The sequence below is a fragment of the Macaca fascicularis genome, chromosome 13, assembly GCF_037993035.2.
Source record: "Macaca fascicularis isolate 582-1 chromosome 13, T2T-MFA8v1.1".
NCBI lineage: Eukaryota > Metazoa > Chordata > Mammalia > Primates > Cercopithecidae > Macaca > Macaca fascicularis.
The window spans coordinates 93372899-93388924 of NC_088387.1; the positions used below are offsets into that span (position 1 = coordinate 93372899).

Here is a 16026-nt window from a genome sequence, read left to right on the forward strand (position 1 = left end):
CAGGTTATCCATATTTTACAGATAAACAGTGACTTAGAGTGATTAGGTCGCTGTTTAAATATAGATGTTTTATGGGTTTTTGGTTGTGTGTGTGTGTGTGTTTTTTTTTGTTTTTTGTTTTTTTTTTTTGAGACAGGTTCTCATTCTGTCACCCAGGCTGCAGTGCAGTGGCATGATCATGGCTCATTGCAGCCTCAGTCTCCCAGGATCAAGCAAGCCTCCCACCTCAGCTTCCCATGTAGTTGGACTACAGGCACATGCCACCACACCCAGCTAATTTTTGTGGGTTTTTTGGTAGAGACGGGGTTTTGTCATGTTTCCCAGGCTGGTCTCAAACTCCTAGGCTCAAGCAATCCTTCTGCCTTGACCTCCCAAAGTGCTGGGATTATAGGTGTAGAGCCACCATGCCCGGCCTCTTTTATGGGCTGTAAAATAGTAATGCCTTGGAGGGTAAATGCTACCATTCCTAGATTTATCTCTTAGGCTAGAAGTATTTAAAATTATACATGTGTGTAAATTTTTTATTAAATAATGTATTACAGAACATAGAACATTTTAAAATCTCTGCCTTTTTAGAGTTTACAGTCTATGATAGAGCTTGACATTAAATAGTCACACAGATATAAAACTAAAACTGTTATAAATTCCCCCCAAAGAAGTACAAGGTACTATGAGTAACCATAATGGGGGACTTTGCTCTAGCAAGTGACAATTGAGCTGAGACCTGAATGGTAAGTAGGAATTAACTACAGCAGGGGAAATGGGAATAAAAAGTGATGCTGGGGTCGAGTGGAAAAGATGGATAGATAGATAGGGATGAGGCCATGCAAGTTCTTATATGCCTGTGAAGGAATTGGTCTATCCTAAGAAAAATGGGATGCCGTTGAAGAATTTAAGTAAGGGGTGACATGTTCAGATCTGTGTTTTGAAAATCACTCTGGCTGCATTTAGACAAGTGATTGAATCAGGAGCAGAGTATTCTGGTGTTATATTTCTGTATGATAACTAGCTGAACATTTATACAATAATGATGCCTTTATAGCTTTTATAACATTTCCAGATACAGTTATACATTGCTTAACAGCGGCAATACATTCTGATAAATGCATAGTTAGGCAGTTTCATCATTGTGTGAACATTATAGAGTGTACTTACACAAACTGAGGTGGTATAGCCTACTACACACCTAAGTTATATGGTATAGCCTACTGCTCCTAGACTGCAAACCTGGATAAAATATTACTGTACTAACTACCATAGGCATTTATAAGACAATGGTAAGTATGTGTGTATCTAAACACAAAAAAGGTAATGTGTTGCACTACAGGGCTATGATATCAGTAGGTGATGGGAATTTTTCAGATCCATTATAATCTTTTCTTTCTCTCTTTTCTCTTTCTTTTCTTTTCTTTTTTTTTTTTTTTTTTTTGACAGAGTCTTGCTCTGTTGCCCACGCTGGAGTGCAGTGGCACGATTTGGCTCACTGCAACCTCCACCTCCTGGGTTCAAGCAATTCTCCTGTCTCAGCCTCCTGAGTATCTGGGACTACAGGCATGTGCCATCATGCCCGGCTAATTTTTGTATTTTTTTAGGAGACAGGGTTTCACCACGTTAGCCAGGCTGGTCTCAAACTCCTGACCTTAAGTGATCCATCCACCTGCCTCAGCCTCCCAAAGTTCTAGGATTACAGGTGTGAGCCACCATGCCCGGCCATTATAATCTTAGAGGAAAACCATCCTGTATGCAGTCCCACCTTGAGTGAAATGTCATTATGTAGCGCATGACTATATAGAAGATCTGAAGTGCTTCTTTTTTTGAGACAGAGTCTCGCCCTGTCGCCCAGACTGGAGTGCAATGGCACGGTCTTGGCTCACTGCAACCTCTGCCTCCTAGGTTCAAGCAATTCTCCTGCCTTAGCCTCCCAAGTAGCTGGGATTACAGGCACACGCTACCATGCCTGGCTAATTTTTGTATTTTTAGTAGAGATAGGGTTTCACCATGTTGGCCAGGCTGATCTCAAACTCCTGACCTCAAGTGATCCACCTGGCTCAGCCATCCAAACTGCTGGGATTACAGGCATGAGCCACTACGCCTGGCCTGACGTCCATTTTTTAATTCCATCATGGAATACTCCCTTTTCTTCTACCCTTCTATTTAGCTAGTAATGAAATTATGTCATTCATTTAATGCTTTGAATGCCTATTATGTGTCAGTCCCCAGTTGTCTACTTTGAGAAGGGGCTGGCTTAAAGAGCCAAGAAAAGTTCTGCCCTTCACTCCTGTTTCTTGGAGAATACTTAGTTTCTGTTTGGCACATGGTGCTCAGTAGATGTTGAATTGAATAAGACCTTTTTAACAGTATCCATTCATTTTCCCTCAGTTCCCCCACCCCCCCTTTTTTTTTTTTTTTTTTTTTTTGTAGTTTTCTTCTATTTCTCTTCTTTTTCTTTGGTAGTTGTCCATTCTAGTCAATCAAGGCCCAGCTTAAGCCCTTTCTTCAGCCCTCCTCCAAACAATAAGTGTGTTTACAGTCTGGTTTATGGGACAGATACCTTCTTTTTTTTTTTTTTTTTTTTTTGTTGTTGTTGTTGTTGTTGAGACGGAGTCTCGCTCTGTCACCCAGGCTGGAGTGCAGTGGCCGGATCTCAGCTCACTGCAAGCTCCGCCTCTCGGGTTTACGCCATTCTCCTGCCTCAGCCTCCCAAGTAGCTGGGACTACAGGCGCCCGCCACCTCGCCCGGCTAGTTTTTTGTATTTTTTTTTAGTAGAGACGGCGTTTCACTGTGTTAGCCAGGATGGTCTCGATCTCCTGACCTCATGATCCGCCCGTCTCAGCCTCCCAAAGTGCTGGGATTACAGACTTGAGCCACTGCGCCCGGCCGGGACAGATACCTTCTAATGTTAGTTTTCTACGTCCACGTCTGGCTGTCCTGTAAACTAAATATTTGAGACTGACTGAAAACTGTCATCCCAATGCCTTCCAGGGGCCCTACCTTTTATGCCCAGTAAATAGTCACTAGAAGTTTCCTGATATCTTTAAGCCTACACTGGATCATGTTTTTGTTTTTTGAGACAGCATCTCGCTCTGTCACCCAGGCTGGAGTGCAGTGGTGCAGTCTCAGCTCACTGCACCCTCCACCTCTCAGGTTCAAGCGATTCTCCTGCCTCAGCCTCTGGAGTAGCTGGAATTACAGGCATGCACCACCACCATGCCTGGCTAATTTTTCTATTTTTAGTAGAGACAGGGTTTCACCATGTTGGCCAGGCTGGTCTCGAGCTCCTGACCTCAAGTGATCTGCCTGCTTCAGCCTCCCAAAGTGCTGGGATTACAGGCGTGAACCATCATGCCCAGCCAAGGATCATGTATTGTTTTGTCTGTTGACTTGGTTGTTCTAGAGGGAAATTTAGGTATACATAGTATATAGTTCTGGGATTGTGGGAGGCTTTCATTTTGAACTTCATATTTTCAGAGGCAGTAGGAACTTCTGAAGTTTCTATAGTCATGTAAAAGATATTTTAAGTTAATCTGTTAGTGGTGTCTATGAGAATTTAACTGGAGGAAAAAAATCAGAGCTTTCATAGTAATACATATATAAGGTGATTAATAGTAGAAAATGAGCAGACAGTTCGGGCGGGGTGGCTCATGCCTGTAAGCCCAGCACTTTGGAAGGCTGAGACAGGTGGGTCACCTGAGGTCAGGAGTTCGAGACCAGCCTGGCCAACATAGTGAAACCCTGTCTCTACTAAAAATATAAAAATTAGCTGGGTGTGGTGGAGCTTGCCTGTAATCCCAGCTACTGAGGAGGCTGAGGCACAAGAATTGCCTGAACCTGGGAGACGGAGGTTGCAGTGAGCTGAGATCGCACCATTGCACTCCAGCCTGGGCAACAAGAGCAAAACTCCATCTCAAACAAACAAAGAAACAAACAAAATATTATGAAAGAAGAACCAGATAAGCTAGTAATTCATTGGATGCAGAGAGAAAATGTATATATCGAGACTTTTTGACTTATAATGGGGTTATGTCCCAACAAACACTTGTGACTTGAAGATATCATTAAGTAAAAAATGCATTTGGGCCAGGTGCAGTGATTTACATCTGTAACCCCAGCACTTTGAGAGGCCAAGGTGGGAGGATTGCTTGAGGTCAGGAGTCCGAGACCAGCACCAGTCTGGGCAACATAGGAAGTTTCTACAAAAAAAAAAAAAGAAAAAGCTGGGCATGGTGGCACATGCCTGTAGTGCCAGCTACTCAGGAGGCTGAGGTAGGAGGATCACTTGAATCAGAGGAGGTTGAGGCTACAGTGAGCCATGATCACATTACTACACTCTAGCCCAGGTGACAGAGCAAGATCCTGTCTGGTGGGGAAAAAAAGCATTTGGCTGGGCACAGTAGCTCACACTTGTAATCCCAGCACTTTGGGAGGCAGAGGTGGAGGATTGTTTAAGGCCAGGAGTTCATGACCAGCCTGCGCAACGTAGTGAGACCCCATCTCTATTTTTAAAACATATTTTTATTTTATTTTTTTCTTTTTTGAGATGGAGTCTCACTCTGTTGCCCTGGCTGGAGTGCAGGAGCATGATTTTGGCTCGCTGCAACCTCTGCCTCCTGGGTTCAAGCAGTTCTCCTGTCTCAGCCTCCCGAGTAGCTGGGACTACAGGCGCCTGCCACCACGCCCAGCTAAATTTTGTATTTTTAGTAGATTTTACCATATTGGTCAGTTTGGTCTCGAACTCCTGACCTCAGGTGATCCGTCTGCCTCGGCCTCCCAAAGTGTTGGGATTACACAGGTGAGCCACTGCGCCCGGCAAAAAATATTTTTAAAAAGATGCATGTAATACAGCTAACCACCAAACATCACAGCTTAGCCTAGCCTACCTTAATGTGCTCAGAACACTTACATTAGGCTACAGCTGGGCAGCATCATCTGGCAATACAATACACTGTCAAAAATTAGTTGTTTACTGTCATGATTTCATGGCTGCCTGGAAGCTGCAGCTAGCTCACTGCCTCTGCCCAGCATCAAGAGAGACCATGATACAGCTTTCCACTGAATGCGTATAGCAACCATAGGTAAGTCAAGGACCAGCTGTATTTTCAAACTTCTGTCTGCTATTCAGAAGACCCTTCCCTTAATTCTCTGGGCAAAACAGGACTCAGTCAATGCCCAGCTAATATCTTACTTTGAAAAACCTTCACCAAACCTCTCACCCCACAGAATTCTGAAATCTTTTGTGTTCCTCAATGTTGATCATATACTTTGCATAGCCCTTATCACATTATTAACTTATATGCCCTAATTATGCCTTCATTAAGTGTAAGAATTTTAAACCTGGATGACTAGAACAGTGGTAATGACAAAAATAAGAAAATTCAAAGAATGGTTTATTTCTGAGGAAAAATTATTTGGTTTTTAGATTATTTAACAGTTGGAATGTTACATGCCTCTCTATATGATCCAGGGCTAAAGCTTGGTATATATTTTTTCCCTTGACTTTGCTTTAAAATCTCATGGGTCCTCAGATAATACATAATATATATCTATGTTTCACATGGACCAGCCCAGGCATCATAAAGCTTACAACAGCATACGGTCAGGAGAAACAATTGTAGTTTAGTTATTATAAAAATATGTTACATATTCAGATAGAACTGGGTTCCCATCTTGTTTCTGTTATTGTTTTACCTGGTAATGGTGTGACTTTTCTGAGTTTATTTTTTCATCAGTAAAATGAATATAATAAGGCCACTTCAAGATTTCTTAGGGGGTTGGGTGTTAAATGAGATTAAGTATCTAGCATGTGATTGGTGATTGTCATGTATATAAATATGTAAAGAATGTTTCACCTAAAAAAAAAAGAATGCTTCCTCTATCCTTCCCAAAAGTCATTTTTAAAAATTATTATTATTATTTTTTTTTGAGACAAAGTTTTGCTCTTTTCACACAGGCTGGAGTACAGTGGCAGCATCTCAGCTCACTGCAACCTCCTCCTCCCAGGTTCAAGTGATTCTCCTGCCTCAGCCTCCCGAGTAGCTGGGATTACAGGCATGCACCACCACGCCCAGCTAATTTTTGTATTTTTAGTAGAGACAGGTTTTACCATGTTGGCCAGGCTAGTCTAGAACTCCTGACCTCAGGTGATCTGCCCCCTCTTGGCCTCCCAAAGTGCTGGGATTACAGGCACGAGCCACCGTGTCCAGCCCCAAAAGTCAAATTTTTGACAGTATTTTTACCCCACCTTGTCAAATTGAAAAAACAGTTTGTTCTTAATAAATGTCATAAACATGTTTATCTAAAACTTTTATTTAAATGTGTTGTTTTAACAAAAAATATTTTAAGGTAGGAAAATATGTCTTTACCTGCAAATTGAGGAGTTGCTTGCTTGTGTTTGAAAGAAAGATGGAAGCACTGATCACCATCTATGCTAAGTTTAGCACAGAAGTCTAAAGCAGACCATAAACTTTTTGTGTCTTTCTTGGAGAATGCTGAATTCAGTTTTTTGCAACCACATACTATCAGATGATTCCAACCTTAGGTGGACTGGAGGAAGAAAAGTTTGCTAGTAGAGGTCACTAACTCAGCAGCGGTTTAGGCAGTGAGAGACTTATCCCACTCCTGTAGCATCGTGTGTCCCTATTATCCTGCACTCTCCCCTCTATTTCCAATGAGCTCACTCTCCATTAAAACTATAGGAGGAAAATGAATGTATATTTTTACCGGTAAAATATGTGTACAATCAATTTTCCTTTGTATTGCTTACCCTCTGACATCCTGAAACAAAGAGTTTTACAGTTAACCATGGGTTAATACTCAGAATAAAATGGCTTTGGGTAAATATTTGTTCCTTCCTGTATAGGACCTATAAATCCTAAATCATGGCTTTCACCCAGTTAAAGGATGAAAGCACACGGTTCCTTCTACAACTCCCCTAGGTTAATACCCCACTTTTCATCCACAATCCCTCAAAGACCTTTATTTTTTCTCCAAAGTATACTGACTGGCAGAGCCCCCTCTTCCCTGGGTGCACTCAAATTTCCTGTTGAGATGTCAAGGCCTATACTATGGAGGGTTATTACCGTTGATATCTACAGTGGTTGGTCGGAATAAAATACGTATAACTGCTTCTCTTTTGCTTTCTGTAAATATCTGTTCAAATTCTTGGAACTCTCTCCCAGCTCACTTCATGTAGCCTTTCAGCAGGGACTTGGTTCTTAATGCTTTCGCCACTTCCTTAGTAGTTGGCTAGAAGGCTTCTGTGGCAGCTTATTTTCACTGCCAATGGCAGGATTGCATCAAAAGGGCAGTAGACCATAATATTTAGGAATTCAGGCTCTAGTTTTGAGTCAGAGACCTGGGTTCACATGTCACTCCAGCTCCTTGGGCAAATTATTTAACTTCTCTAAGCTTTAGTTTCCTTATCTGCTGAGTGGAGGTATAGTATTCACCCTAAAGTTGGCTGTGAATATTAAATGATATTATGAATACAAAATGCATTATATATTGCCTTGGACATTGTAAACATTCAGTAAAGCTTACCTATTATAAGGATCAAAGAGTAAAGGAAGCTGGGAGAGGAAGGATGCTAAAAGACAATTTTTTTAAATAGATGGGATCTTGCTGTGTTTCCCAGGATGGTCTCAAACTCCTGGCCTCAAGTGATCCTCTTGCCTCAGCATAATAAAAAATATGCCTGAAGATGTTGAAAAGGAAGAGACTATATACTGCAGTGCAAATTTGTTGAGTGATTACTATGGTCAAGAAATAGAACAATGACTGAGGCATAACCCCTACCTTCAAGAATCTTATGGTCTAGTTTCTCCCTTAGTAAAGCTTCAGTAGCCACTATTAATCTCTTTGTGGTAAAAACAAATAGGTAAAATTCTGAAATAATGCAGGTGTGTTAATTTCTCATGATAGAATTAGAAAGGACCATGAAAAATCTGTCCGCCCTGTCTTGAGATGGGTGAAAATCTGGAAGGCTTTGTAAGTAGAAAGGATCACTGATAGTAGTAGAATATTATTCTAGTGCTATTTCTAGACATTTCTAGAAAATAAATGTCAGATAATACTATATATAAAATAATTTGAACGAAATTATGGTGCAGTTGTATTTTTTCCAGCTAATAAGATTCTTTTCTAATTAATACACTATTGCTGAAAGCCACTTAAATCCCAACAAAATGAAATATATGAAGAAATTATGGTACTTATACCACATCAGAATTTAAAATCAGGTTTTGGGCTGGGTGCGGTAGCTCACGCCCGTAATCCCAGCATTTTAGGAGGCCGAGAAAGACAGATCACTTGAGGCCAGGAGTTCGAGACCAGCCTGGCCAACATGGTGAAACCCTTCACTACTAAAAACACAAAAACTATCTGGGCATGGTGGCACATGTCTATAATCCGAGATACTTAGGAGGCTGAGGCATGAGAATCAGCCAAATCCGGGAGGTGGAGGCTGCGGTGAGCAGAGATTGTCCCACTGCACTCCAGCCTGGGCAACAGAGTCAGACTCTGTTTCAAAAAAAAAAAAGAAACTGGTTTTGGAGGACTCAGTAATGATATAGGAAAATACTTTGTGATAAATGAAAAAAGCAAGCCTGGATATATTATGGTTCTAATTTTGTTAGAAAAGTATACAGAAGGAAACCAATAGTTGGAAGGTGAGATTACAAGTAAATTTATTTTCTTCTTGAAACCCTTTTGAACAAAATAAACATTTCAAAAAAATGATTCAGGCTCTTAAAATACCGAGGCTTATGGTGCATTAGTTTTCAACTTAACATAGGTCACATTAAAAATCTGTTCAGTTGGGTCACCACAAAACAGATATGGACACAAGACAAAAAGTAACTGAAAGGGGAGAAAGTTTCAAGATTAATTTAACTCATATTGTTGAAGTATATAAATTATTATGTATCCCTGCCAGCAAGGACTGACTAGAGCTCAGTAAACAATATGCATAAATCTAATTCTGGCATATTACTAAATCATACCTTGAGAACTGGTATAAGCTTGAGAAGGATCATCTATTATGTCCATTGACAGTGAGTTGTATGATTCCTGAGAATGTTTTTCTGTCACCCCTGATGTATGACTGGATAAAGATGATGATGAAGACAATCCCAGTCTAACATATCTTCTTTTTTTACCACAGAGTGAACAATCTACTGGTGTGGCACTAGGTCCCCGGGGCAGCTGAACTTCATCTCTGTTGTAGTTTCTGACAGCTCCACTGTGATGAACAGAGCGTTCTCTTTGCCAGATATAATGGGTTGGTGCAATGGCCATAACCTATAATGGAAAGCTTACTTTTAGAATTTTAGTAATATTTCAAAATTTACTAAAATTGAGTTCAAAAATTATAACTCAAGAACAACTGTCTCTAAAGTGAAGATAAAAATCCAAATTGCTGATTTATAAAACAAAACACTTCCAGATAAGGCTGGGAGGATCATCACTAAAAAGTGACTCATTGCTTGGATCTTTAAGACAATAATCGACAAAGTAAATTATTTTAAACAGGAAATAGGACTGAAGCAACCTTCCAGGTTATTGGGGTATTTATTTTTCAATTCTGAATATTCTAAGTTTGGGAAAGATAATACAGTTACTCCAAAACAATATGTAATTCTTAACTTTGGAATGTATTGGGTTAAAAAACAATTAATTGGCCAGGCACGGTGGCTCACGCCTGTAATCCCAGCATTTTGGGAGGCCAAGGCAGGCAGATCATGAGGTCAGGCGATCAAGACCATCCTGGCTAACACGGTGAAACCCCATCTCTACTAAAAATACAAAAAAAAATTAGCCGGGCGTGGTTGCGAGTGCCTGTAGTCCCAGCTACTTGGGAGGCTGAGGCAGGAGAGTGGCATGAACCTGGGAGGTGGAGCTTGCAGCGGGCAGAGATCACCCCACTGCACTCTAGCCTGGGCGACAGAGCGAGACTCCATCTCAAAAAAAAAAAAAAAAAAAAAGGAAAAATAAAATAGCAAAGATGGGAATGGGTGCGGTGGCTCACGCCTGTAATCCCAACACTTTAGAAGGCTGAGGCAGGTGGATTGCTTGAGCTGAGGAGTTCGAAACCCAGCCTGGGCAACAGTGTTCCTAAAATTTGATACTTGGCCCTCTGTTTTTCTGTGTATATACTCTCCCTCTCTGTGATCTCAAGAGGTAGTAAAGTATAGGTGTTAAAAGCACTGACTTTCAAAACCAACCCAGTCAGCTTCTCCTCTCCCTGTCAGGGAGGAGAATGGGGAGGAATGGGGAGGAGACAGATATAGGCATAAAAAATTTAAAAACAAAACAAAACAAAAAAAAAAAGCACTGACTCTGGAGTCAGACTGCCTTGGTTTGAATACTGGAGTGCTGCTTTAATTATTATGTGTCCTTGGAGAAGTCACTTAACCTCTCTGTTCCTTAGTTTCTTATCTGGGATTACCTAGCTAGATCTAAGAATTGTGAGAGTTAATACATGGGCAATACTTAGAACAGTGCCTGGAAAGTTCTTTAAAAGTATTAATATTACTTTCACCTTGAATCTCTTAAATACTCTAAGCATCATTTATATGTAATGACTTTTACCATACCTGTTGAGCATTCATTTAATTACATCCAGTTACTGCCTTAAATTCATGTCTATATACCAAATTCCTTTATCTCCCCAAAGAATCCAGTTTGCTTCTGTAGCCTTCCTTATTTCCATTATGGAACCCATTACTCTTCCTGTTATATAGATTTGAAACTGACAGTTCCCTCTCCCATGTACCCTATATCCAACTGGTCACTAGGGAATGATAATTATAATTTTTTAACATTTCTAACATGTGTTTCATTTTCTTCAGCACTGCTATCAATTTTCGTCACACCCTTGTTTCCCGCTATAGCAAGTTTAGCAGTTTCCAATACATTCCCTATATTGGATCTCTTCTGCATACTGTCATTGGATTATTCTATCAAAACACACTACTTATCTCATTGCTTTCTAAATTCCTAATCTGGAATCAAGTAATAGATAGTGAAGAACTCAGCTATGATGATATTGTGGCATCTTGGCCAGAATATTAACTGGAATAGAGAAAAACTTCTTAATTAAATTGCTACCCTCCATGATGCATGAAAGGGGCTGGAAGTGTAGTCTAACTCTCTCATTTGATAGGCATCCTCCCTAATGTGTGAACCAGTTTAGAAATTAAGCCATCACCAATGTAATAAAATCCCACCTCAAAGGAGTTGTTGATAAGATCATCAGGTAAGAAGATAAAAATCAGAATAAACAAAGAAATAGTCCACTCTTTTCTGGAGAAGCCCTACATATATTTTCCAATTTAATCACACCTCATCTCTTTCCAAAAAAGAATGAGGCAGCTGACAAAAAAGGGGGAAAAATTTCATTGAATTTAGACCCAAAAGGGAAATTTCGACTAAAAGGGGAAAGCAGACATGCCAGTAATAAAATGTAATAGAGTCGATGTGGTCAAGGATAATACCTGGCTGTTAGCTTCTTTGCAGCCAAGATTAAAAAAATAAAAGAGACAAATTACAAAACTCATTATTTGAAAAGACAGCACTTGTTCTTTCTTATGTCAGTGGTGTATAATGCAAAGAGCACTAAGTTTAAGTACGTTGGGTCTGCTACTTATTAACTTCATGGCCATGGACAAATCACAATCTTACTAAGCCACAGTTTTTGCATCTGTGAAACGGAGAGAATACTGAGGCTATTTAATTCCCAAGACAAGATATAAATGCATTTTCTAAACTAACCAATATGAGAAGCTTATATGGAGGCTAGATGTCACAGAAAAAAGAGAACACTAGGAAGTCATTAGATGTTCTGGATCTGCCACTTCTGTGATTTTGAGTAAATCCCAGCCTCTTTGGTCCTCAGTTTCATTAGCTGTGAAATGGGGATGCCACCACCCTCACAGCTATTTGTGTGATAATTTCTGGGAAAAGTCATAATTTGTAAAGCACTATGCAAATGTAAAGTATTATTATTGTAAGCTAGTTTGTAGCTACTATCCTAACTTGAGGTTATTTTAGGATATGAGACTAAAGAAATGTTTCATTTGGCAGTATGCTAGGCTTTCAGTAACAAATGTATAGAATAGTTAAATTTTCAACAGTATGTCTTGCTACTTCAGGAATGGGAATGGGGTGAAATAATACTTCTTTACAATAAACTCCCAGGCCACTGAACTTGGTGTGTTATTGATAAAGTAGTTGTCCAGTGAATACTTAACAGAACAGGATAAAATCTACTAGGCAGTTACCTTTTCTATACTCCAACATGATTCAAATGTACCTTGTTGGAACAGCCAAAAAACAGCTTCTCTATCTGCCACTGGAGTAAGGGGCAGTGCAAAGTGAGCTCAGTGAATAATTATAGTTTATTGTTTCCCTATTTCATGGATAAGAAGGTATGAAACAGAATTGGAAGTTCTATTCATTTGATCAGTCAACAAATATTTATTGACTACCCACTATGTGCCAGGCACTGTTCTAGGCTCTGGAGATAGGATAAGAACAAAATAAGGCTGGGTACTCACGCCTGTAATCCAGCACTTTGGGAGGCTGAGGCAGGTGGATCACTTGAGATCAGGAGTTTGAGACCAGCCTGGCCACCATGGTGAAAACCCTGTCTCTACTAAAAATACAAAATAGCTGGGCGTAGTGGTGCATGCCTGTAATCCCAGCTATAATCCTAGCTACTTGGGAGACTGAGGCAGGAGAATTGCTTGAACCCAGGAGGTGGAGGTTGCAGTGAGCCGAGATTGTGCCACTGCACTCCGGCCTGCGTGACAGAATGTAACTCTGTCTAAAAACAAACAAACAAACAAAAAAAACCAAAATAGGGTCAGGCACTGTGGCTCACGTCTGTAATCCCAGAACTTTGGGAGGCCAAGGTGGGAGGATTGCTTGAGCCCAAGAGTTCAAGGTTGCAGTGAGCTATGATTGCACACTGTAGCCTGCAGCCTGGGTAACAGAATGAGACCTTGTCTCAAAAACAAAAACAAAACAAAACAAACAAACAAAAGCAAAACAAAGATCCTGCTCTCTTGGAATCTGTATTTTAGTGGGAGGAAGTTTGTTAGCAAGATAAATAAGTAAAAAGGAGTCTGTTATATGATGGTTGAGTGCTATGAGGAAAATTGGAACTGAGAAAGGGAATACAGAGTAATAGTAGGAGGAACTACTTTTAATTTTAACAGCTTTGAAATGTAATTAAAATACCTTACAATTCACCCAATTGAAATGTACAATTCAATGATATTCAATATATTCAGAGTTGAGCAACCATAACCACACTCGATTTTGAAATATTTACATCACTCTATAAATAAAGCAATCACACTCCATTTTCTCCTTTCTGTCGCCCATAGTAACTACTAATCTACTTTCTGTCTCTGAATTTGTCTATTCTGGACCTTTCATATAAATTGAATCATACAATATGTTGTCCTTTGTGACAGGCTTCTTTTATGTAGCATAATCTTTTCAAGGTTACCTGCATTGTAGTTTGTACCAGGTACTTCATTCCTTTTAATTGCCAAGTAATATTTCATTGTAGGGATATACCTTATTTTGTTTATCCATTCTATCAGCCGATGGACATTTATGTTGTTTCTACTTTGGCTATTATGAATAATGCTATGAACATTCATGTTAAAATTTTTTATGTGGACATAGTTTTGTTTTTATCCTTTGGCATATATAGCTAGGACTAGACTTTCTGGGTCATATGGTAACTTTATGTTAGCCTTGTGAGGAATTGTCAGACTGTTATGCAAAGCAACTTCCCCATTTTACATTTCCATAAGAAATGTATGAGTGTTCCAGTATCTCCACATCCTCCAATACTTTTATTTTTGTTTATAGCCATCATAGTGGGTGTGAAGTAATATCTCATGGTGCTTTTGATTTGCAATTCCTGACAGCTAATGATGTTGAACATCTTTTCAAGTGTGTGTGTGTGTGTGTGTGTGTTAGCAATTTGCATACTTTGGAGAAATGTCTATTTGGATTCTTTGCCCATTTTTTAAATTGATTGTCTTTTTATTGTTAAGTTGTAAAGCTCTTTATATTTCTAGATACAAGACGCTTATCAAATAGATGACTTGCAAAAACATTTTTTTCATTTTGTAGGTTATCTCTTCACTTGGTATCCTTTGAAGGACAAAAGGTTTTAATTTTGATGATGTCTATTTTATATCTTCTTTTGTTACTTGTTACTTTTGGTATCATCTCTAAGAAACCTAATTCAAGGTCATGAAGACTTATCCCTATGTTTTCTTCTAAGAGTTTTGTGGTTTTAGGTTTTACATTTAGGTCTTTGATCCATTTTGAGTTAATTTTTATATATGGTATGAACCAGAGGTTCAGCTTCATTCTTTTGCATGTAGATATCCAGTCGTCCCAGCACCATTTGTTGAAAAGACTACACTTTCCCCATTGAATTTTCTTGGTACCCTTGTCAAAATTCAATTGAACATAATTGTGAGGGCACTTCTATTCCATGGAGGGAGATACTACTCTATATAAGGTGATAAGGAGAGGTCTCTCTGAGGTGACATTTAAGCAGAATCCTGAATGTAGTTAGGAAGTGAAGCATACTGATATCTGGGGAACAACATTCTAGGTTATGGGAATAGTAAGTGCAAAGACCATGAGATGGGAGTGTAACTGGTATCTTTGAGGTAAGGAGGCTGGTGTAGCTTGAATGGAAGAGCAAAGATTTGAGATGAAATCAAAGAGATAAGAGAGAAGGGCTGATAGACCATGTTGGACCATGACAGGGACTTTGTCTTTTACCCTATGTATGGCTGGAAGATACTGGAGGCTTTTGAATAGAGAAGTCATGATTTGACTTACCTAAAAAAAAAAAAAAAAAAATTACTCTGGCAGCTGTATGAAGAATAGATTATAGCTGCGTATGGTGGCTCACACCTGCAATCCCATCACTTTGGGAGGCCAAGGTGGGAGGATTGCTTGGGCACAGGAGTTTGAGACCAGCCTGGGCAACATAGCGAGACCCCATCTCTACAAAAAATAAATTGGCTGGGCATGGTGGCACATGCCTGTAGTCTCAGCTACTTGGGAGGCTAAGGCAGGAGATCACCTGAGTCTAGGAGGTTAAGGCTGCAGTGAGCCATGATCACACCACTGCCTGGGTAACAGAGTAAGACCTTGTCTTTTTTTTAAAAAAAAAAAAAGGTGGGGGGTGGAGAGACTATTTGGAAACTTATGCCAGTAATTGAGGCAAGAGGTGACAATTTAAAAGTACACTATTAGTGGTGGAGGTGGTGAGAAATGGTAGGATGCTGGATATTTTTTCAAGGTACAAATATAAGAAAAAGAAGGGTAAATGGAAATAATTGTTTTGGCCCGAGCAACTAAAATGATAGAGTTGCTACTTATGAATATGTGGAAGACTGCAGGAGGAGCAGATCTGGAGGTCTGTGTCAAGGAGTCAGGAGTTCAATTTTAGGCATGTTAAGTTTGAGGTATCAATTAGACAAAAAATATCAACAGGCGATTTGGTATGCAGATCTGGAATTGGAAGAAATTATTAGTTGTTAGTGTTAAAGCCTTGAGAGTGAATGGGGTCACCTAATAAGTTAATACCAATAGAAAGGAGAAGAGATCCTAAGTCAGCCCTGGGGCACTCTAATGAAGTTGGTGAGGTAAAAAGGAACTGGCAAAAGTGACTGAAAAAAACCTGGTATCCTCAAAACCAAGTGAAAACAGTGTTTCAGGAAGAAATGAGGGATAGTGTCAAATGCTGCTATATTGAGTAGATTGAGGACTACAAATTAACCTTGGGATTTGGCCATATAGAGATATTTGGTGGCCTGACAAGTTTCTACAGAATGAGGGAAAAAAGACTTTATATAACAGGTTCAAAGAGAATGGAAAGAACAGAAGTAGAGACAGAATACAAGCAATTCTTCAAGGAGTTTAGTTATAAGGAAGGCAAAGCAGAGAAATGTAGTGGTAGCTGGGGGATAAAGTTTTCGTTTTTA

At 39.7% G+C, this 16026-nt stretch overlaps 1 protein-coding gene across 1 annotated transcript in view; it reads right to left on the reverse strand.

The window, feature by feature from the left end:
* SPDYA (speedy/RINGO cell cycle regulator family member A) overlaps positions 1–16026 on the reverse strand; it is a 35679-nt gene that overhangs the window by 1442 nt on the left and 18211 nt on the right. Inside the window, exon 5 of the mRNA XM_005576229.4 lies at positions 8998–9295. Within this exon, the coding sequence (XP_005576286.1) occupies positions 8998–9295 (298 nt within the window). The remainder of the gene's footprint in view (positions 1–8997; positions 9296–16026) is intronic.